Source organism: Atheta coriaria, unplaced genomic scaffold (assembly GCF_025399875.1).
Source record: "Atheta coriaria isolate IRGN ID8LTWV9N9 unplaced genomic scaffold, Caltech_Dcor_3.1 hic_scaffold_10_pilon, whole genome shotgun sequence".
Taxonomy (NCBI): domain Eukaryota; kingdom Metazoa; phylum Arthropoda; class Insecta; order Coleoptera; family Staphylinidae; genus Dalotia; species Dalotia coriaria.
Genome location: NW_027045452.1, coordinates 1,586,471 through 1,610,671, shown reverse-complemented (window position 1 = coordinate 1,610,671; position 24,201 = coordinate 1,586,471). Strand labels below are relative to the sequence as shown.

The following is a 24,201-nucleotide window of genomic DNA, read 5'->3' as shown; positions in this document are numbered from 1 at the left end:
AATTATTCCATCACTTAATGGCTTCATCAATTATTCCGCCCAAATAAATTCGAAACACACACGCATCGATGCTGTTTTTTTTTTGTTCGACGTTTTATTTTTCTCCGGTTGGTTATTTAATCCGCGTGTTTACTAACGACATCGCATTGTTGATTGTGTTTGCATTGATGGTGTGATGGTGCGGTTTGTATTGTTTGCGGCATTGTTTACGGTGCGCGGTTGCGGGCGGAGGCAAACGCGGTTTTAATTTGGCCCGGCGCCTTCACAGCCTCTAATCGGGTATTTTTATTCAGGCGGACGAATTGCGGGTTTATTCATTAAATAATTATTCATGTGGGTGGTACACACGTACGAGTACCAGTTAGCAAACATAATTTATTATTATTACCAAGGCAATAAAACGCATATGCCAGAAAGAAAAAATATTTATTGAATAAATAAAGTAAAAAATTGTAAAAAAGTTGTGATGAAAATAAATGTCAAGCATTATATTTCATCATTTTTATTAAGGTATTTTATAAAATTTAATAAGAAAGCAATAAATTACGAGTAATTTAGGAGCAGGATTCAAAGCACAGCAAAAATTCTGTCAAAAATTTTGTTTTTTGCTTTGTATTTTCCAAAGAAATGAAATAATTTAAAAACAATTATGCACAAACGATGAGGAATTAATTTCTTTTTAATACGGTATGTGTATCAAGGCTGTATATTTAGTAGTTTCTTAGATATTTTAGTTTAATTGAAATTCGATTTTTGCATTTTATTCAAAAACTATCCAAGAAATCCTCACAAAAATTTACACAACAATAAATCATAACTAAATGCACCATTCCTCCAAATTTCAAAATTTAATTTTATGTAGTTTCGGAGATATCTATGAAAATTTTAAAAAAATTTAAATTTTTGAGTGGCCCTGTTGAGCTCCAAAACCTCCTCTTAAACAATTTGCATAATATCAAATTATGATGTTTGATTAATACATACGTTTGTCATATTATCAGTATATCAATTTATCAGTATCCCACCTTATCAACTTATTATTAATTCCGCATTGCACGAATACTGATAGAGTAGATATTATTATTAAACCAATTTTTGTATCAAACATATTTTAGGCAATGCTAAAATAGAAGTAAAGTACAGCTAAACGGTCGGAATGCTTTAGATGTTTAGATGTTTACATTTCGCAAATGACAACCATTGAATTACGCGATATGGCATATCAAACAATGCGTTAATCACACGTTTGTAATGTGCACACAGCGCGCTTCGAATCGAATCGAATCGATGATTTTATTTATCAGCGCATTGCGAATAGTCATAGCTATAATCTACAAATGCCACAATTTATCATCCATAATTATACATGCAACATATCCACTTTTGAATCTATAATATAAAAATAAATCGCAAAATGTGTTGGTAAGCGCATAACTCAATAACGCTAACACTAATTTGGCCAATTCTTTTTTTAAAACGTTCGTTAAAGTCCAGGGGTGGTTTTTACAGCAAGAAAAATTCGAATAATTGCCGAGAAAACCTTAAAGAGAGCCCTTTTCTATAGGATAAAAGTTGGCATTGAGATTCAATCCTAGTATTAGTTAAATAGTTGAATCCGAGATGGCGCGCTGAAGTGCATTATTAGCAATTCTTTAAACAATTAATTTGTTTAAAATAAAATTGCGAAACTTATTGATAGAATTGACACATACAATGTGTAGAAACAGTAAAATCGAATTACATTTTTTATTAAACACTACCGGGACGAAGTCGCGGGTAAAAGCAAATTATAATATAAAAATATTTCTAACGTTTTTATTCAACTAAATTAATTAAATTACGATTTTTTTACGTTAAACATTTACTCTCTTTTTTTGTCTCTGTTTTGTCTCCGTATAAAATGTATAAAAACTGTTATCACGCATGTTGGGCAAGTGCCGGCGACTTTGTTTAGTGTCGCAGGCGCTGATATCACGCCCCGCTTGCAAAGTAATTATAAATACGTTCCCAGCACGAATCAATCAATATTTTCTTGGGACGCGTATATGTTTGCGACCTGCATACGCGCTAATCCGCCACGGAGCATTACACCTGAATGAATATGGCTGCGGATGTGGCCGTGGTGCGGTCGTCGCCGGCGCGCGTCATCATCACGCCATTATTACGCATCGTCAATCGTTATTCTATCGGTGATTATCATTCTGTGCAACCAACAGCTAGAGATAATGTGAAATCAGGTTAATGTAGGCAACCAGCATTACATTACCACAATTCTTTGTGTAATATTGGTTGCCTATATTCCCTGGTATTTTCCTAATCAAGTCTAGCTGCTTGAAAACAACAAGTATCCGAAGTTAGTGTCTGTCGCGTTAATTTGAAACTCACTGCCTTCGTAGGCGGCACCGCAAGTGCGCAGGAAGTAGCTTACAGTCAGGTTGTAATCGCCGCAAGTATTTCATCAAGGCAAGTACCAACTGTACCACGCTCGTCAAGTGGTTAGCGAAGTATGCGCGCTGCCAATCCGATCCCGACCCACACCTTAATCAACTAACGGCTTAACCTAACAAATAACTGTGTAATTAGTTGAACAACAAGCCAATTCAACGCAAGTTTTTGCCACTTAGGTGAGCACACAAGACAACTTTACATCATTATCGCTAACATTAACGTCGCTGAGGAGATTAGAGAATTTCTTATTTGTAGTCTGGGTGAATTAACTGTCAACAGTTAAATAATTTATTATTTATTTCTAGTACTTCAGGTATATTTTGATTAAGATCCTTCGGGTTGATTCAGGATTAATTCCTATTTAGTAAATCCTACTCTTTACTGTGTGCGTTTATTTATTAATTACTTGTTAAATAATTCGTCAACGTGTCACTTATTCGGCATCTCTTTGCGACGCGCGACCGTCGTTTCATAATTAATTTATTTAGCACATGTGAAAACTTAAAAGTTTCATTCAATTGCTAATTCAAAAAGGACTAATTAATTTGTAATAAAAATTCATTAAGAAAGTAAATATAAATTTTGTGTGTTCTTTCTTTTTTCAATTGAATTTTTGGCAAATGTTTTTAGCATAATTGAAATTTAAGAATCGATTTGTGCGGCCTCACCACAATCGCCAAATCACATTATCTCCATTTATCCTTTGTTCAAAACATTGTTGCTTTCGACTCGCCGCTCGCTTTCACACCGATTCAATTGCACACAATAATACAATATGTCTTCTAAATTATACCTACGTGTATTTCAAGTGTGACCAAAAAAGCTCCGGAATTTATTATAAAATTAAATTCAATTTACACTTGCCAAATTTATATAATTTTAATTTTGTTCAAAAATGTTTTAAATTTAAATTAACAAAAGAAAAGTTATAGCTTTAGAATTGTGTGCAATTGAAAAAGTTTTATAATATTGAATAAATATTATAGATATAGAAATATTGAAATTGAAATTTTGACTCGACTGAAATTAGAATGTTAATTACAATGTTTTATTGGCGAATCGCCGGATTTCTGAATCGGAGCCATATTACGATAATGGCAGACACGCAAAGTTTTTCAATTAATTCCCAGTAATATTAATCTAAATTACTTCGACAAAACTCTCAAAAATAAAAAAAATTATTTTTTCAAATAAATAAATTATAATTATTAAAGTATATTATACTAATACTATAACTCACCTTAATTGTTTGCGATTGTATCTAGCAGTTCTCAATGAAACCGTTGATGATCAACAGACGCACGAATTTAATTTAGTTTTTTTTCTGTTTGCTTGACTTGTTTGCTTTGTGCGTCAATCAGTTTTGATTTTAATTTGTGCGAATTAATGCAGATTAGTGCAAATGCAGCGACACTCGGCGCCGTTGGACTGTGTGTAGCTGGGGGGCCTTCGCAGCGTGAGAGAGCGTGGTCTTCTGGCGGCGGCTGATTTTGAAAGTGAGCGTCGCGTGTGCGTCGCGCCGCCGCTTTTATACTATCCGATCCGCGAGCCAGTGTGCCCTAGCACACCAACGCAATCGCACACATCCGCAAACACCCGATGGTGGCTTCATAGGGAAGCATACATACAAAGGCAGACAGACAACGGTTTGATGACATTTTTGAGTAAAAAGTATATCAATGTAAATATAAATATATCAACATTTTCTGGAAAATATTGTGTTGAATATTTTAGACAAAAATTGAGTCAAAAAATGCAAAAAGCTTTGATACAATCTTGAGAATAAAAATTATTTAATATCCTCTAAATTATCGCAGAAAATATGGTATTTTAGAGATTATATTAAAAAAAACTGCTATTAAATGTGTTTTGGTTGCATAATTCGTTACAAAACGTAATTTTCTGGAATATATCGGGTTGAAAATTGATTTTTAGACAAAAATTGAATCGTAAAATTGCAAAAAGGATTTGGTACATTCTTGGAAATAAAAATTACTTGATATCCTCTAAATTATCATAGAAAATATTTCATTTTAAAAGGATTACATAAAAAACATCTATTTAATATGTTTTAGGTTGCATAATTCATTATAAAACGTTTTGTGTTATTTTTCTCTGCATTTTTATCTTTCTAGGAAGAATGTAAGGAAAATACGCAAAAAGGCGTCAAATTGTTAAAAAATTTGTTTGATCTATTCGTTTCTCAAAAGATTCGCGAACTTCAAGCGAACTATTCCCTTAAATTGATATTTAAGTATTTCCTAACCAACATAAAAAGCATTTTGACCCAGAGTAAACTTACGCCTTAAAAACTCAAAACTTTTATGTCACGTATCTTAAAATAATTCATATTTCATAGTGTCGATAAAAATTTATACTAAAATATGTTCCCCATACATTTTTTAATGTTTATTTTATACTTATCATTTGCATTGTCTGCGATTTTCAATTTGAACAATTGTGGATTGTCCCTTTTTAATAAAAGCGTTTATTAAATTTTATTTCGTTTTCACGCAATGGAGTCGGTTGTGCAAAAGAACATAAATACACATATTTACGTTTTATTTAATTCATTATTAATTTTTTTCCACACGCCTGTGAATTGTGCGTATAATTTGTAACAGGTAGATATGCATCGATGAATACGTATAATTTTCCCTTTTATATTAATAACTTTTCATTATTATCATGTTTTCGCCCAACAAAGAAACAACATTTAGATTTAAAAATAAACTTTTTTTGAATTTGAAATAACATTGTAAATAATATGCAAATTTCATTTCATTTAGCACTGAAACTTTGTGTTTTTGTGTTGCTGAAGTGCAACAACGCAAGTAAATGAACCGAAATTAACGTCATCTACACCTTAATATTTAAATTTTTGTCTTAAGCCTTTTAAGTAAAAATGTTAACGAAATTTTTAGGCTTATTTATTGATTTAATTACGTTGAGATTATTTTGTGTAAGCTGTGCCAGACGATTATATTGCCCTCGGAAAGCAGAGAAGAGATCAAAATTGAGGTTAGGCATGTGTGTACGTATTTAAAATGGGAGACAGAAGATGACGCCATAAAATGTAGCGCGTTAAGCAACAAAGTGAGTAACATAAGGTCGTTGAAATTTGTAGGGAAATGAAGGGGTTGAAACAGCAAATCGCTGCTGCAAACATCTGCACATAGAAGCGTGGAAATGTGCATAGTGCAATAATAACCGCGTTGTAAAATCGTCTGGTTGTACTCGCATCAAACACGTATTTAAAGTTTTCATGAAGGTGTAACGCAAAAATTGTGTTTATCAGACTTTTTCACGAATTACTCAAAAAGTATTAGTTGTAAAATATTGATTGTTTCAAAAATCTATTGATAATTAATTTCTTCATCAAATAAAGCAAAATTTATTAATGTAAAGTTATTATAACACAAATTGTAAATATTTTTTTTTTTTTATTTAAATTGATTTTTATATCCGGGGAAAAATATAATTGATAAGGATTAAATATCTTAAGATTAAGAATTTTATACTTAATGTATACCGAATAAATTAATAAGTTTGATGAAACAATTGTTCCTTTAAAAATTAAAAACACGGGCAAATTACTGTCTCCAATATTCAAAAAATAAAAATAAATTGTGACACAATGAATATTCACACCTTGTATATGGTTGCTCAAAGTCTTTGTTTGTTTATTATTCATAGCCAAAGGATTAACCTGGTCAAATTTACATTCTAATTCAAATTCGAACAAGAGCCATTGAGAAACAACAACTTCAATGAAATCTAACTCGAATAACTATTCTTCTACCTCCATAATATTAATAAAATTAATATCTACTAGCAAAACGTAAGTACCTACTACGAGTATAATCGCAACTGTTAACTTTAAACAAATATTAAACATTTGTAAAATTTTACCCTATCTGCCACCTGTATACAACATGTTAATGTCGGTGACGCTGCAACACTACATAATGACTTTATAATCTCTCAATTCATTTGTTTATTGATACAGTATGTGTGGCATGTGACATGGAACGAGGATATTGATCAGGTCACATGCGAGTAGAGCGCAAAGCAAACTAAAGCAACGCATCCTTCTTCGTGTCTAGAATGTCGACTGACCGTAATTCAATACTAATTATCAATGTAAAAGGTTATCCTTTGTATTAATGGTTTGAAAATTGAAATATCAACTGAATGCACATGCACTATTTCTTAGCCCATGTAAAATTTAATTTATTCTACTTCCACCTTTAAAGCGCCAGTTTTTCCACGATTTTAAGACATAAAAAAAGCGGTACTTTAAACACGGACAGGCAAGGCCATGACTAAAGTACTTTAGTCACGGGGTGGAGCTTGCGCCTGCATAAAACTCCCGTTTAGCCACTTTATAGTTAATATACTTTTTTCTGCCTTGAAATCGATACAAAAATGATAAAAAAGAAAATGTTTTATTCCTGGTGGAATTCAACTTTCAAGGTCGGAATACCCATACTTTTTGATTTCAATTGAATACAAAACATTTATATCAATAATTTTGAATGTAAAATCTCGGATAATCAGATGTTATAACCAAGAACTCTGAAATTTTCCGATACGACAAGAAAAATCGACAGGATATTAACCCATATGCACCTCGGAAATGCATACAAGCATACACCACTACACAGAGCAAAAAACTGAAGTAGCTGTATGCAATGTAACATTTACGTTGAAAAATTGATCATATCCGATAAAGTTTTATCAAAACTCTAAATAACTACGTAAGTACGTATGTGTACGTACTAAAAATGATTAATTGTCCTTTTCACAATACGTGTACGCGTAGAGTGTTGATCTGTTGACAAAATGTAATTACGTTGACGACGGTCAGCTTTGCGTCCACTTTGGACAACCAAAGCCCGGTTTTCGTTTACAGCAATTTATTCCAATTCGATGAGAGCTCAAATAAAACCGCGGGCAGTGTGCGCCCCGCGCCTGTGATTAATTACATCGTGTACAAATTACGATCTAATCGAGTGTTTACAGTGCTAAGTATTTAAAGTGATTCGGCTTTATTTGCACAATGCGTATTCAATTACTCTCTATAAATAGAAAAACAAAAAAATAAAACTACAATGAAATAAATTTGCAATTTAGGTTAATGAATGAGGTGTATATATGGTTGCATAGGTTACAATACTGTAGAAACAGACAATTAAAAGTATAACCTAAAAAATGTTATTCACCATGAAATAAACAGACTTTTGTTATTAATAGAAAACAAAGAATTAAAACTACAACAACAGAAACTTGAAATTTAGGTTATTGAAAAATGTGTATATATGGTTGCATACGTTACAACACCGTAAAATTCACAGTTAAAATTATAACCTTGAAAACGCAATGAAAAGCAATTCACCATGAAATAAACAAACTTTTGTCATTTTGTTTTGTTTTTTCTTAATTGACCAGAACTGCTGAACTGTACATACCAGTGACTACATTATATTTTTACTATTACAGATGATATCACATGCGTTCTACTAGCCAATACGAAATTACAATGTTGAATGCAAAATTGAGTCATAGTGTAGGCGATATGCGCCATTGTTTCGCATCGCACGTTCATGATTCACATTCTAGTGTTTCTTATTCTTATCAAAAAATGAAGCAATTGTAACATCTGGCATTTCAAATACATAAATGCACTTCAATTGATTCTAACCTATAAATATTCAGTTATTTTACCTAACAACTTATTTTCCATATTCGCTATTCATTTTATCATGATCTTGTCTTATTCCTCAACGCGATGCATCCGACTTTGCTGCAGTAATTTACGTTTATTTGTTTGTGCGCACATTCTCACTTCGTTTTTCGACATTTTTCGCGCAGGACCGGCTTCCAAATCTAATATCTCGCTGTTTTCTCTATTGAAAACTGCGCACGATGATTGAAAATGCAATGATATCATCATATAACAATAACGGAATATGCCCCGACACTGGAAATCGTATCCATACACGTTTTTCCATCTTTTGTGAGCACTTGAAGATATTCTCAGCACGTACTGTTTCTCCGTGCGCTTTTATTCTACAATGTCGAATAATGAAATTCGCGCTACGCTCGTAAACACAATATTGTTCGTTATTTTTGGCGGATACAAAATGGTAACAGCCTTACTAACATTTCAAAATACTACGCAACAGCTTAAAAACTTTCAAACATAACTTTTTAATATAAAATCATAAAAAATATTTCATATTAATGATTTTTGCGCGTTGTGGATGTTTTAAAATACTGCAATATTTACGATAAATTGATTCATCAGTCATTTATAATTAAGTATATACTTTTCTCCAACTCAATATGCCGATAACGTGATATGCAATCATTCCAATTCCAGCAGCACCTACGCAGTACCTGGCAAAGCGCGAAAACAAATAGCGATGAAAACGATCGACCGTTTGTTGTTTCATCTGAGTTTCAGCCTTTCCATCAATACACGCTTTGTTACCTTTAACAATGTAGCCAATGCGGCGTGTGTTTTCTTTCCGCTGTGTTAATGCACTTCAACATTCAACAACATTTCTACGACGCTTTGGAAAATTTGTTCTGGTTCATAAAAATGTGAATTGAATGTGTATCAACGTTTATTAAACACATTTGTTCTGTGCGCACGTGTGTAATAATCGCGTTTGTGTCGCAACGTTCAATTTATACATAACTCAAAAAATGCATTTTGTAGGTTAATAATGGTTTCGCCAAATATAACCTTCAAAAGTGCAAATAAATCAAAAAATGTTTACGAAACAAAATAAATACCTGAAGTGTAACTTAAATAAAAGTGAAATTTACGTCAAAAACGAAATAAAACGTTCACTGTGTAAATATTTCACGTTTGACATCACAAAATTTGACATCGTGAATATCCAGTATATCACTGATTTTAGTTCTACTTTTTGTAGTAGGTGGCAGCACGTGTCAGAGTGGCAGGAACGCGCGTCAGTTTGAAACTCTCGCAAGTTTCCTGCGCGACCCTCGCCGCTCTGTCTGCACGCTCGCCGCGGTGTTTGTATCGCGCGCACTCTCGAAGCGCTCGGTGCGTTTGTCGGCGGCCCGGCGTGAATGCGCGCCCGGCGACCAGACGGGCGAATAATCGATAATTTCCCGTTTTCGTGCGCGACGCATCGCCGTGACATCGGTCCAGTGCGAAAATTTAACCTCGAATGCGCCAGCTTCGTCGCAGCACTCCGGATGTTCCGCCAGCAATGGACGAGGAATCGCATCTGAACGGCCAGCCGGCCGCACCGGTTGCGGTAATCGACTTCCTAATTTGTCGCTAATCTAAAAACACCGCACTCAGCATTATACAATATTGTATTGCGTGCGGCAAGAGTGTGTGTCCCTGTCCCAGTAATTAATTTCACTTTGAATCACATTCTAATTTGCGTGAATAACACGAGCGCAAAACAATTGTGCGTTTGCGCTTTCGTTATTTCCTCTAGTTAACGTTTACATAACAGATGAAAGTATTGTTCGTTTATTTGTTCTTTAGTTTTGGTTTTATGTGTGCACACTTCTTGTTTGTTCGATAGTCGCTTCATTCTTGTTTTTTTTTAACATTTCACGTTTGTTTAATTGTTTGTTTGGTGTGATATGTTGCGTGTTATTGCAATGCGCAATTTCGAATTTTCGACAGTACCAAAAACATGTTTTGTTTGGCCAGCCTAGACATTTACCAATTGAGCATTTTTATCCGTGCTAATTACCATGATGTAACTTCCAAATATTTATTTATTACACCAAAACTTCCTTTACGGTCATAGAAAACAGAAAATAATTTTTAATTTTTAAAATTATTTTTAGTAATCATGTGTCATAATTATTATTTGTTATTAATTGATTAATGCATCGCTAATTTTTCTTAATGTTACAGTCACGTCTCACTTCTAGAAATGTCAACAATGAGTCGGTGCAAGTAATAGTCCGATGTCGACCTATAAGTTCAAAGGAAGAGTCAGCAGATTGCGCGTCAGTGGTGAACGTGTACTCACAACGAGGTGTCATAGAAGTAGACAATCCCAAGGCGAAATCTGATAACGAATCCAATAAAGTTTTCACTTATGATGGCGTGTATGATTGGAAGTATGTAATTCTAAATCAATATACCATACACCGCCATTTTGTTTTAATATTTTGTATTTTTTATCTTTTATAGTGCAAGTCAGCAGAGTATTTATGACGAAACAATTCGTCCTTTGGTTGCCTCCGTCTTGGAAGGTTACAATGGCTGTGTATTCGCATATGGGCAAACCGGAACCGGAAAAACGTTCACAATGGAAGGCGGTGCGGATGAAGAAAACAAAGGTATCATCCCACGTGCGTTCGATCAAATCTGGGCGCACATCAATCGCACCACCGGAACTGAATTCCTTGTCTCCGTTAAATATCTCGAGATTTACATGGAGGAAATTCGTGATCTTTTAAAAACAAAGAATCCGAAACCATTGGAATTGCGTGAGATGTCCGGCAGTGGTGTATTCGTTTCACATTTGCATTCGCAGACATGTCAGAGTGCTGATGATATGTTGAAAGCTATGCGAAATGGTAACCATAATCGCACGACAGGTGCCACTAATATGAATGAACATTCCAGTCGTTCGCACGCCATTTTTCAGATCTCTATCGAGATGGCCAAGAATGACACCAAGGCGGTACGCGTGGGGAAATTGAACTTGATTGATCTGGCAGGTAGTGAGCGACAGAGCAAGACTGGAGCGACAGGCAATCGTCTGAAGGAAGCCACGAAGATTAACAAATCGTTATCGGCGTTGGGAAATGTAATTTACGCGTTGGCTGAGAACTCCTCGCATATACCGTATAGAGATTCAAAGTTGACGAGACTACTTCAGGATTCCTTGGGTGGAAATTCAAAAACCATCATGATTGCGAACATTGGGCCGGCCAGTATGAATTATGATGAGACAATCATCACTCTACGGTATGCCTATCGAGCCAAGTCAATCAAGAATCAACCGGTGCGTAATGAAGATTGTAAAGATGCGAAATTATTAGATCTTCAAAACGAAATCGAACGCCTCAAGAATTTGATACTCCTGAAAGGCAACGGAAAATTTGTACCATCTGAAGATATTAATCTAGATGATCTTGATGATCTGGACGATACGTCTGATAGTGGAGAAGAGACAGAAAACCAAAAACGTGAACGTGAGGAGCGTATCGAAGAAGGAAAGATGCAAGTTGACGAGTTGAGCAAGAAATTACGCACGTTAGAGAAACAAATGGTGCATGGTGGGAAGAATATAGTTGATAGTGTCAATGAGAACGAAATCCAATTGGAGAAACAAAAGAATGAAATCGCAGCGAGGAAGAAACGCGAGATTGAAATGCAACAAGAGTTGGAACTTGAGGAAGAATCCTGTTTGGAGTTAAAACAAGGATTTCAAACATTACAACAAGAAGTTGATTTCAAACGCGAGAAATTAAAGCGTTTACATACGAAACTACAAAGTACTAAGCAGGAAATTACGGATAATCACGAGAATTATTTAAAAGAACGTCAGGAATTGAGTGAGGCTAATGAAGATGCTTCCATGTAAGTTTTGTGGATGTTACTGAATGATTTAGTGATTAATTTGTTTCCAGGCATTTGCGGCAAGCATTTTTAGTGCTTGAAAACTTTGTGCCATCAGAAGAACGTTCCAAGTTGTTGAACCTAGCTCAGTTTAACGAGGATACTGATAATTGGGCATTGAAGAAGGAAAAGCGAAGGTTTAACCCTTCGGATCGTCCAATTGCGCATGATTACCGAAGGCCTATCTCAGAATATTCAATAACACATGCTATTCCAACGAATGGTCTGAGATTTCGTGTATGTAACACACAAAATGGCTGCCACAACCAAAAAAATTAACTAAAATTCACTTCTAACGTTTCAGGCTGAAAATATATTAGATCTCAAACTAGACCTGCCCCTGCGTACGACGCAGGACTACGTTAAACCAACGGTTTGCCCTCAGGTAAAGGCAGCGGTCAAGAATGTGATAAAACAAGACGCCGACAACAACCGCATAGTGATTAAACTGGCCCCGCACGGGTTTTCCGGGCGAGGCGTGTCGAAAACCGAACTGGAAGGGCGCTTCAATAAGGCGGCGCGTAACACGGTCGAAGTAAACAATTATAATAAGTGAGTAATGACCAGCTAATCAATCAACATCACTCTTCAACGCCCAACACCTCATTAGATAGATCCAAAGCAATTTTCATAACAACTTTTGTTACAACAGCATAAAACTTTCCAAATTATAGCATAATATCGATGGTTATAACGTTTTCAGAATCAAACAAGCACCCAAGTCAGCAAAGTCGGTCTACTAACCTGATGTCCTCTTGTACTCACCCACGCAACTCCACAAAAATTAACGACAACACACTGCGGCATAACTCGTAACTAGACGCACCACTGGACTAAAAATGCCATTTATAGATATTAATCTAGTAATAATTGTTAATTATACAACACGGATGATAGTCATTACGATTGAAAAGTTGACGAACAGAGCTAACAGCTATACTACTATTGTAACATTTTGAGGTTAGCATTCAAAGTGCGCGCAACGCTAGTGACTTAACAGTGTTGCCTATCTTAGGCGTCATAGTCATGTTTACAGTATTTTAAATTTAATTAATTATTGTTTAAATTAATAGTCAAGTGATGATGTGATTTTACAGCTTTGGTCAAAACAAAACACTTTTAGGTTATTACCGATACCAATACCAATGATTCAAAAGTGTTTTTTGTGATTTTTTGTTTTAAATTTTAGTGATTTAACTTTAAATATTGTTAACTGTATTTATTTCGTTGTTGTTTTGAGCAAAATATGTAAACACACGTGTAATAGTTAAGGACACTCACGGAATCTATATTTTTACTGCTTTGAGGGAAGTTGTAGTCGGCTTCCGACGTGACAAAATGTGGAAAATGTCGCGTAATAAAGTGAAGTAATTTTTATTGGATTCTTGTTTATAGCGAATTGCGTCCGAGTGCTAAGCGTGTGATTGAGACTCATCCTGAACTCCCGCTGCTAGAGATGGACGACTATGAGGATTTCCACATTCCTTACCTCCCTACCGAGCGGGATAGAAATTGGATTCCTTGAAACTGCGCCATGTTGGATGTTATTGAGTTAACTATGTTTTTATTGTTTATATTTACATTAATTTATTAAATTTTTGTTCAAATATAGATTTTATAAGTTTTTCCATGTGTGGTGGAGAGGTGAATGTTGCTAAACAAGCAGAAATTAGTATCATTGGAGTGAGGATTTTGGGTGCCTTGCTCACAAGATGTGCAAACAAGTCGAACAAACGAGATGAGCATGTTTCACCACCGCAGGGTTGTGTGGATACGTGCCCGCACTGCCAAAGATGTCGAGAAATGCGATGAGGGATGAGTTATTACACAAGTTGTGCGCGACACGTGTCGGCGCAGATCGACCCAGCCAGCGTACCCGCCGCCTCCCTGTATTGCAAAACCTTTGTACGTGGCTGGTACACGTTACGCGGTGTGCGCGTGCGGGCCCGGCCGACGTCACGACCGCCCCCGTCCGCTCGACGAGCGACTGAGCGAGCGGCGACGCGCAGACCTGTTAACCAGTGGTGCACGGGCCGGCCCGCCGACACGCTGTTTGCCGCTTCTGCCGTGCGCACCGTACATGCGGCCGTCGCCGCCGCCGCCGCTGTTATCGAAACGCGGTCAACGGAACGCGTCTTTCGCCGCCCCCGTCCGAAAAGTTCGCGCGCGCACCACGGCTCGCACGTCGTTCATCAATTCTCTCAAGCAGGTCAGTTTTATGTGCGCCAGACGGCCGCTCTTAATTAGCACAGTAAAAACAAAAATCACACAATTATCCAGTTTTCTCAAACGTACAACAACAAACAATTAGATTACTCGAAAAACAAAAAAGTTTAACTCTAAACATTCATTTCATTAAACAATTAAACAGATAAATTTAATATTTATCTATTTTTTCAGAATTTGCAATTGAAAATTTATTAATTTAATTTATATTGATGTGAAATTGATGCGAATACAAATTCAATTTGAATAGTAATACGCTCAAATTTGTAAATTTCCTGGATGTTGCAAAGCAAGATGAAACGCACAAAAGGGGCAGGTGTAAAATCAATACGCTAATATTTAATATTTTATCTTTGCGATACGTAGCCTTAGCGTTGGTACATGCACATACTTTCTTTATTACTTTCCCGCCACACTCGAAGCACTAAAAGTGTGCAAAGTGTTTTTGCTTAATTTACAACGTCTGGCAGTGTCAAAGCACTTCAATTCTATGCTCTACTATCATTTATTTAACGATTAACTGTGCTAACTTTTTGTTTTAGACTTTTTTTACATTAACATCCATCATTTAGCGCGTTTTTCTTTCTGTCTGGGTCGAAGTAAGTCTTTTGGAAAATATGAGAACAATATGTGGAGGATTTAACATTTTTTCGTGCGACCCCGCCGGAAAATCCTTTTTATTTATTATGCCATTTATTTAATCGAATTTACTCTATCACCAGACGAGCTTTAGCGCTCATTTATCTCTGATATTTTTTGTTTTTCACGCTTATATAGCAATCCTGGCTTGCGTTTTTTGTGTGGCTTCTTGGTGGGTTTCGGGTTTAATTAAAATTTTACCCTCTGGATTGGAGATTAATTAAGATGCATTTTTTGTTGTTGAAATGTTTGTGTATTTTAACACATACATATGCGCAAATATAGATTGTAGTGGCATGGCAGACGGGAAACAATCAAATTTGGTCGTGAAACTGCAAACGGCGACTGGCGCCGCCACCATTCCCATGTTTCAGCGCTTGAAACAAGCGTGAATGTGACGCTTCAAATGAACAGTGTTGTTGCAGAGGATTAATTAAAATCGGTTTTTGTGTGCCGCGCGCGTGGGAAACTTTCGCACTTTTGGTTGCGAATGTCTGAAACAACTAAAAGTATGGCGCAATGGAGAGAATTTGCATTTTTACATTTGCATTTTAGCCTTAATAAAGGGAATAAATCTCTTTGTGTGCATATATGCAGAAAAACTAAATTAAATTCTATAGAATAAATGAATAAAAAGAAATAGAATTCAAAGCATTTCAAACTATGTTTGACTATTAATTAATTTTTGTATTAAAAATTTTAATAGGAACTGTATTTGCCAAGCATACAATTTTTACCAGGTATTGCCATATAAAAATGCTTTCATCATTAATTAAGTAATTAATTGGTTTTGTATCATAACTTTTAAGTAAACTGCTCCATTACTTTATAAACTAGTAAAGCGTAAACATTTGTATTTTAAAAATGTATTTTTATAGTTCATTGTACGCAAAACATGAAAAATACTCTCAAGCGCTACTAAAATCTCCGTTTATTGTACACATGATATTTTCTTGCTCATAAAACAAAATATCATTTAAATTTGGAATATTTTTTACCTTTTTGACCGCGTGTAATAGAATTTTACTTAGTAAGAAAAGAAAGCACCATATATTTCCTATTATAGCGTGTAATTTGGTTCGAATGTAATACATTTTTCGCTCGATTTTTATTTTTAGTTTCAATGCATAATCTACAATCACAAACTTTAATATTGCGTCAAAGGAAAAAAAGTTAAATCTATTATATTGCAAGTTGCAATTCTGCACGTGTTTTTTTACTTAAAATGTTTTGTTTTTAACGCCACTTTATCGCATATCGTGACTAAACGGGAGTTTTAGCAAATGCGCAGGCGCAAGCATCACCCCGTGACTAAAGCCTGTAACTAAAGTATTTTAGTCATGGCCTTGCTTGTCCATGTTTTCACTTTTTGGGTCTCAAAACCATAGAAAACTGAGGCTGTTTAGATGAAAATAGAAAAAAAATAATAAAACATGAAAATCTCTAAATATAAAAACATCAATTAATATTATTTACCAGTAAAATCACGTAATCCAAATAATCACACATGAAATTGAAAGTTTTATCCACCTATGCACGAGTACGTATTTTATATTTCCAATTTGAAACATCGAAACCGAGCGAAATAATTTACGCCCCAATTAAACATATCCGCATGCAATATAAAATATTGTGTAATCAACTGTATAAATCTATTTAATGATTTAACGTGTGTTATTTATCTCACTTAGCGCATTAGACCGCTTCAGTTTCAATTGTGTGGATATTCGACTTCGGTGGTATCATTGTGAATTTTGAGTAATCATTTGCATTATGCCGCAATGGGTAGCCCTGAATGGGTAGCGCTAAAATGGTAATTCGTAATTCGACGAGGGACTATGATCATGAATATAGAGTTAAGTGTTGAAGCGGTGCAGACGAACCGAATTGTTATTTGCATTGAATTGAGTTGTTATTAAACAATTAAACTTAAATTATTCGCAAATCACAAGACAATAACAAATTTTTGCAATATCTATAATTTAAATATGAATCGCAAAATCTGTTAGTAAGCGCATAACTCAACAACGCTTAAACCAATTTGGCCAATTCTTTTTTTTAAATGTTCGGTAAAGCCCAAGGATGGTTTTTACGACAAGAAAAATTCGAATAATTGCCGGGAAAACCCTAAAGACAGCCCTTTTCTATAGGATAAAAGTTAGCATTGAAATTCAATCATAGTTATAGTTAAATAGTTGAATCCGAGATGGCGCACTGAAGTCCATTATTAGCAATTCTTATATAATTAATTTCTTTAAAATAAAATTGCGAATCTTATTGATAGAATATATATATTAGGGTGTCCGTTATTTCCCAAAATGGATTTTATTTTTCAGACGCCCCCCAAACTTTTAGATTTTGACCTAAAAAAAAATATGAGACCCATTTCAGCCCTTAAAATTGATATTAAACCGTGCCTAAATCATAATCCTTTTCCCATTTAAATAACATGGGATTTTTGCACTTTTTACAGTTATTTTTTTTTTATCGGAACAAATATAGCTAAAAATACCGTTGGAACATATTTTGTTGGAAATTTTATGCTCTACATAAAAGGTCTGAATACTTTTTTCGATAAAATCAACCCTGTAAAAGTTATTCAAAGATTAAGTCGCGTTGTCGATACGCGATTATTGTAACTTAAACTCTAGTTTCGATCAATTGATTATAGGTGGCGCAGTTAGAATTTGCTGTAAATGAGATTATAAACTATGTGTATAACTTTAATCGCAAATAACTTTTACAGGAATGTTTTTAAGCAAAAAACCAAAGAGATCTTTTTTGTAGAGGGTAAAATTTTGCATTAGAATATGTCTCTGTCGAAGCTGTAGGTTTATTTACTTTGGAAATAAAAAATTAAATGCAAAACGTCAGGAAATCCCATGTTATTTAAATGAGAAAAGGATTATGATTTAGGCACGGTTTAATATCAATTTTAAGGGCTGAAATGGCTCTCATATTTTTTTTAGGTCAAAATCTAATAGTTTGGGGGGCGTCTGAAAAATAAAATCCATTTTGGGAAATAACGGACACCCTAATATATATACTATGTCTATAACAAGAGAGTAAAAATGAATTACATTTTAATTAAACACTACCAGGACGAAGTCGTAATTTAAATTACTAATTTTTTTAACTTTGCGCCAATCAAAATAAATGCCGCTAGTTTAAAACTGTTTAAAATGTCATACAAATTGCCTACATTATATTCGACATTTTTGAATCAGTATCAGATAAAAGCTCCTATTATTTATTGTTGTAATTTTGTATTTATGAACACGTATGCTAATAGGTTTCATGTACCCTTGATTTATAATTCATCAGTTTATCGGTGGCGTAATTGCATCACCTAGAAATAGACCAGCTCCTCACACCCTGCGCCCAACCATGCATCTCATTAATTTATAAATTATAATTATAATCACTCAATATACCGAACACGAGTCGAAGAATGTAAATTACTAAAATGCAATTAGAATCACGCAATACAAATGTGTTCTCATTCCCTTATATACTATTTAAACACGTGAATAATTTTTTCAATTTTTTTTGCTTTTCTGTGATTGCTCTCCAAATTTGTTTTCTGCGCTTTTTAATTTTTGGCGTTGACTCTCATCGCATTACCGACTCAATTCAAGCAAACTATTCAAGCGTGACGCGCACCACAGCGGGACGCCTCAATTAAATACGGGAGTCTGTAATTCCCGGCGCGGCAAATTATAATTGGACGATTAATTAATCGCTGACTGCCATCACAAACAGTCAAAATACTTCATCTTATTGTTATCCGTTCTCTTTTATTCACATTTTGATATTATGTGATTTTATTGCTTTCAAAAATCTTTATAAATTTGAAATTATAATGAAACGCTTTATAGATTTATAAAAGCATTTTGAGTTTTTAAAATATAATTTTATGTCGTTTGCCAACATGCGACTGTTAATCTTGTCAAGTTTAATCTTTTCCTTTGATCGTTCACTCTGTAAATTCCAAGAATTTCAGAGTTAACCGACTGAAGTCAAACACTATTCAGAGTTGATAAAGTAAACGCAAACTAACTCACTACTCTTCTCAAATTAATCACAAATTAAAAGCCGTAAATTAATTTTTGTAGAATTTTTGTAGAAACTTCTAAACATACCTGAAAAGTTAAAAATTTTCTGCGAAAAACGTTTTCGAGTTTTTTTCTGCTTAGTTGCTTATATCTATGGATTTTCTCGCATTGCGAGTATTTGTTGAAATTGACGAAGTTAGAACTACCGAGTAGCCGAGTTAGATGGGTTATCCCTCGAGCTCTTTCGCTGGGAAAAGAAAAGTTTTTTTATTTTCAACATTTCTGGTGCGGCATTTGCTGCGAATCGCGGTTTGTTTGGCTTCGCTCTGAAATTCCGGACTTGCGAATCCGAATTTACGATTTGCTCGTTTTGCGACAAAAGGCGGCTTCATAACCGGCCCGCAAAGCTACGCTTGCAGCGCAATAAAAGTTTATTTTCCTTCATCCGAAATACTGGAATGATGCGATCGTAAAACATCCCGCGATGTATATTCATTATTTTCAGGCTTACGATGTTGTATTTTCATCATTTCTGCAGACTGCACGCTGATTTTCCGAATACATGTTTATTGTTTTTGTATTTTAACGATGCGCATATTGTGCAGTCGTTTTGTAGAGGTCATGATGAATCCCTGCTAGTCCATGACATGGACGTCGCCGACAAGTCGGTGGCCACCGACGACCTCCCGGCCGCGGTGTACGACACACGTGCGGAGGTGGCGCGCTTGGAGGCGGTGCTCAATTCACTCGTCGAGCAGAAGGTAGACGCGATGAAACATTCAGCGTCTGGCCGGAAGTTCATCAGGGCCGTATCGTCAGCCAGTCCGAAGACGCTCGCCAAACGACTGCGAATTGCTTCTCTTTCTACTTCCATTGCGGATCGCGACCGGGAACGCGATGAGAGCACAAGATACTCCAAGAGGAAACGTCGACGACATCAAAAGGCCCACAAAGGTTAGAGAGCAAATAAAAAAATAGTAAAAAACAAAAATTTGTTGAGTAGCAATGCAATATGAGTTGTTTTTTTCTGCTCCATATTTACAGGAGGTGGTAGAATATCACAATTGCGAACGCCGGAGAGGCAGCGACCGCCTATTCCGCTGCCCACCGCCGCAGTCACGCATTCGACGCTCGCTGATGTCGACGACGTTTACCTTCAATACGATCCTGCCGCCGGCGGAAGTTGCTGTTGTGCGGATCACTCGCAAACAGATCTGTAAGTAAAAAAACATAAAAAATAATAAAAAAAATTTTTAATATAATTTTTTTTTTCTTTTTTCTTCTTAAAAGTCGTATTCCAGTTAGTTGTGATGATGATTACGTCTCGTTGAAAATCGACGATTGCGACGATATCATCTACGACGAAGAAGACGAGTACGAAGCGCGTCGACGTCGCAGAAAACGAAGGAAACGCCGACGAAAGCGACGTAAATTACGCGCCATGGCGGCGGTCGCCATTGTGGAAGAAGTGCGCGCTATTGACCCCGATGAGTTACCACCGAAAGCACGGTGGACAATCATCGCCACCGCCGGATTACTGCTCTTCATGTGTTTGATGTTGGTTGGCGTCACGCTGCGAATGGCGCCGCTCATCGATGACATGGGTAAGTCTTTCATTTTGAAATTCTTAATTTCACCAGCATCTTAAAAAAAAATCAATAAACAGTTAAGTGTGAATTTTATTATAAATGTGAGCCGCTTAAGTGTATCACATCGATTTAAAACTTTGGGGGCGGTTTAAAGATTTGAGTTGCCGGTGCCGGTGGGAAATGGGAAATGCGAAATCCCAAGAAGTACAATCGAATTGTTTGCGCGACACTGCCTGTGGTCGTAGTCTTTGTAGGCTATATGAGAAGGTGAGACAAGTGGAAGAGAACCACTCGTACACGACGCTCGAGTGGCGGCGGCGGCGGCAGCGGTGGAGAAAAGAAGAACAGCACAAATCGGATTACTTCATCTCGCACCAACTAACTCACTTTACACCGACACAAAAGAATACAAAAGCACATGTCTCACATGCGTGTGTTGTGTGTGTATAGTGAGTTGCCTAACTGACATTTTGAACGACGCGTGTTTGGCGTGTTTTCAATTTTCGAAATATATAAAAAATATTGCAATAACAGCATCATAATTTCTGGCGCGTTGCGAAGATGACGCTCGGGTAAACAGATGTCTTCTCCATGCCTAGCTAAGTCGATGTTGTTTTACAGACTTTTGGCACATTGATTAACGCTCTGTTTGTTTTAATGATTCGCGTATAAATTTTTCAAATTACGTCCGACGCGCGCTCGGTGTGCGAAGCACGCGCCCGTTTTAGTTTAGAAGTTTATAAGTTTAGTTTGATCGCAGTTGGCGTCTATTTATGTAAGTCGCGCGGACGGAAGGAGCAACGAGGATGCCGCCTCCGAATGTTTACATTTTTCAACGTAAGCGTTCGCTCTCAAAACTGAAAGTGTATCGCGTCGATTCCAGTAACGACCTTAGCTCAGCCCAGTCTCCATCGCAATTTTGCTAATCTCAAAACTAAAAAAATCAATTTTTTGTGAGTAAAATGGAGGTAAAGACACCGCGCGTGCATCGACATACACATACGCGACACTCAGTCAACTTGGGTCATGTAAAACGTGCGGGGAGTTTAAATCAAGCGCAGCATCAACGTTCGCGAAGACAAGTGCGTAGCAATTCGGTGTTCGTCAACGATCACGCCAACAATCCATACCCTTATGGTTTAACACCATCGCCGTCGCCTCTGGGTGGTTCACCACGCCACTCACGCAAACATTCACACACACGCTGTGATAGATGCGAGTGGGGTCACTCCAGGACCAACTCACTGCGTCGACCATCGATCAGCATCAGTAATTCAGCGGCGTCCTCGCCGACGCCCAATCGCAGCCGGAAACAATCCAGCGCGTCGATTTCCATGAGTCTGCACAACTCTTACCCTGGTCTTGTCCCACCAAGTCCAACACGTCACTCGAGGTCCTCCTCGGTGTACATCAATGAGTTAATGTTGCATCCAACAATGGCGGGGTTACAAACACGCAGTAATAGCATTGCTAGTCAAAGGAGTCTCGCAAGACTTGATGATGTTTCCTCCCTGAGTGGTAAACATCGTCAAATAGTCGTGTTTATCATCACGGCGACATTTCTTTTCTTGGTGTTTCTCAGCGTCACTGCGGTTTTGGTGACGTTGACGCATCGCAGCGAGATTCAAGTGGGCGATAACCAAACCAAGACGATATACACGTTTGCCCCTTGATGTATGCAGCCACACACACACACATAACCCGCAAAAACGTGATTTGTGCGCTTTATTTTAACTCTGACTGATGATGACGGATGGTCTATTATTGTGGTTTGGTTTTGATTTTCCAGTACGAAAAGAAAACGAGGCATTGAGGCATTCGCTGCACGGGAACACAACGTTTACCATTGCTGACATGAGTTCGACGCCTTGAATTCCACACATTCGTCAATCGCGCAAATAAATATGAACAACCACGACGAGTACGTAAGAAAATATTGTCGAGATGCAACCAATCTAAAACAAATCGGTCTAAATATACTTATAAAAGCTGTATACGAGTACATAACCTCAAAAGCTCAAAATTGGTTGCGTCTCGCAGCGTATTGTTTCCAATGTACATGTGTTACACGCTGGTTTACGATTACTACACACTACTCCACAATACAAATTATTGCAACACTATTGTTAAACGTATCGGACGCGTGTGTATCACTTGTTTTATATTGTAACTCTAGCGGAGTGAATTCAGGCAATTCCGAGCTAATTTGGTTGTCTATCTCAGAATTTAGCTGCATAATGATTGTGTATAGTCGTGATTATTGAATGTGATACCTGACGAACCCTCCAATTGTCCAGAAAACACGATGTTTTGCTCTGTTTTTCACTGTCTTAAAATGAATCAAAACATACATACACATTATAAATGACGCATTCAAATCTGTCCTTCAGTGAATTTCGAGCTTTTTTCGCTTTGGCGTAAAGGAACATGTTTGTAAAATCAATTTTATCGCACCTTTAATCGCAAACTGTGCATGCGAAAAGGTCAAACTCATGAAATTCTATTACTGATTGCTGGACTGAAAATGGTGTGCATGTGGATATCAGCAGGTTCGCTTCGTGTTTGCGTTTGGGAAAATAAACCGTTGGGATTATTTTTCTTACATTTTGAAAAAACAACAAGATTGTTAAATGTTTTAAATCAATATGTGTGTTATTCAGTAAAGTTTTGTTTAAAAAAGTAATAAAAGACTGATGAAATCTACAATCAGAGGTAAAAATATAATACAGGGTAATAAAAAAACAAATCAATAGAGTTAACTTGTTGTTCTAGTCTGACCAAAAAGCAAATGATAAAGAAACAATAAAATAATAACGAAAACTGGCAATAAACAAGCAAAAAGTAAAACATTCTAAAACAAGCAAATATTTCATGCAATAATAACGCAACCCACATGACGGCTGCGTACATAGGCAACTTAAACATCATTAAATCAATAACCTGTTGGTATCCGCACACACATTATTTTTAAATACAAAAAATAAGAAATCAGAACATATCCCAATATTGGTAGTGCATGTACACGTCAAATATATCACAGAGTCAAATTGGTAAACAAAGTAAACAAAATCGATGTTCACATATAGTTGATATATAAACCTATCAATAATATTATTGTTAATTCGTTACATTTACTCACTCTCACTCTCAACTGCTAAATGGAAATAAAATACTTACACAAACACACATAATACAAAACCAAACACTCACATATAAATAAAGAGATAAGTAAACGGTGAGAAGCTGCCACGATTGCAGTTTATAAATGTTTAAATGTCCCTTGGTAAACCTGACAATCAAACAGGAATCAATTATCCAGAAACGGAGTTTAAAACTTGACTAAACAAAAAACCACGAAATTTTTGTAGATTTACGGATTTACAAAACACAATCAATTGATATTTGAACAAGAAAATTGAAGATCATTATGATATTAATACGCATAATTAAATTGTAAACGGATAAAATGTCTATCAGTAAGGCATCAAAGCGTAATGTAAATGAATAAATCGTTGTTACAGACGTAAATTATTATTATTTAGAGATTTATAATTGTTAACGCATTTATCTATGTACGTTTAATAATAAAAATCATGTTAACATGAAA

At 36.0% G+C, this 24,201-nt stretch overlaps 3 protein-coding genes across 7 annotated transcripts in view; 2 read left to right on the top strand and 1 right to left on the bottom strand.

Moving 5' to 3' along the window:
- The window catches only part of sNPF (short neuropeptide F precursor), a 27,478-nt gene extending 14,435 nt beyond the window's left edge, over nt 1–13,043 (bottom strand). The window contains exon 1 of one of the 3 annotated variants that reach the window (XM_065313460.1): nt 12,830–13,043. The gene's annotated coding sequence lies outside the window, so the exon portion shown is untranslated. Of the gene's footprint in view, nt 1–3,688; nt 3,956–12,829 lie in introns of those variants that run through there. The other 2 variants (XM_065313462.1, XM_065313459.1) reach the window with 2 other exon arrangements.
- On the top strand, nt 9,448–17,378 carry LOC135800277 (kinesin-like protein Klp68D). 3 transcript variants are annotated; one of them, XM_065313456.1, is made up of 7 exons: nt 9,448–9,746; nt 10,367–10,575; nt 10,649–12,046; nt 12,097–12,322; nt 12,390–12,637; nt 13,481–13,636; nt 13,698–17,378. In XM_065313456.1, exons 1-6 carry the CDS (start codon nt 9,657–9,659, stop codon nt 13,608–13,610), a joined length of 2,301 nt encoding a protein of 766 aa, XP_065169528.1. In that variant the 5' UTR covers nt 9,448–9,656; the 3' UTR covers nt 13,611–13,636; nt 13,698–17,378. The 3 variants fall into 3 exon arrangements, with proteins under 3 accessions (XP_065169528.1, XP_065169527.1, XP_065169529.1); XM_065313455.1 differs by having other exon boundaries at nt 13,481–13,709; XM_065313457.1 differs by lacking the exons at nt 13,481–13,636; nt 13,698–17,378 and adding an exon at nt 12,789–13,462 and having other exon boundaries at nt 9,456–9,746.
- On the top strand, nt 14,166–24,201 carry LOC135800279 (uncharacterized). Its single transcript, XM_065313458.1, has 5 exons — nt 14,166–14,294; nt 19,611–19,959; nt 20,050–20,221; nt 20,296–20,609; nt 22,384–24,201. Exons 1-5 carry the CDS (start codon nt 14,166–14,168, stop codon nt 22,464–22,466), a joined length of 1,047 nt encoding a protein of 348 aa, XP_065169530.1. The 3' UTR covers nt 22,467–24,201.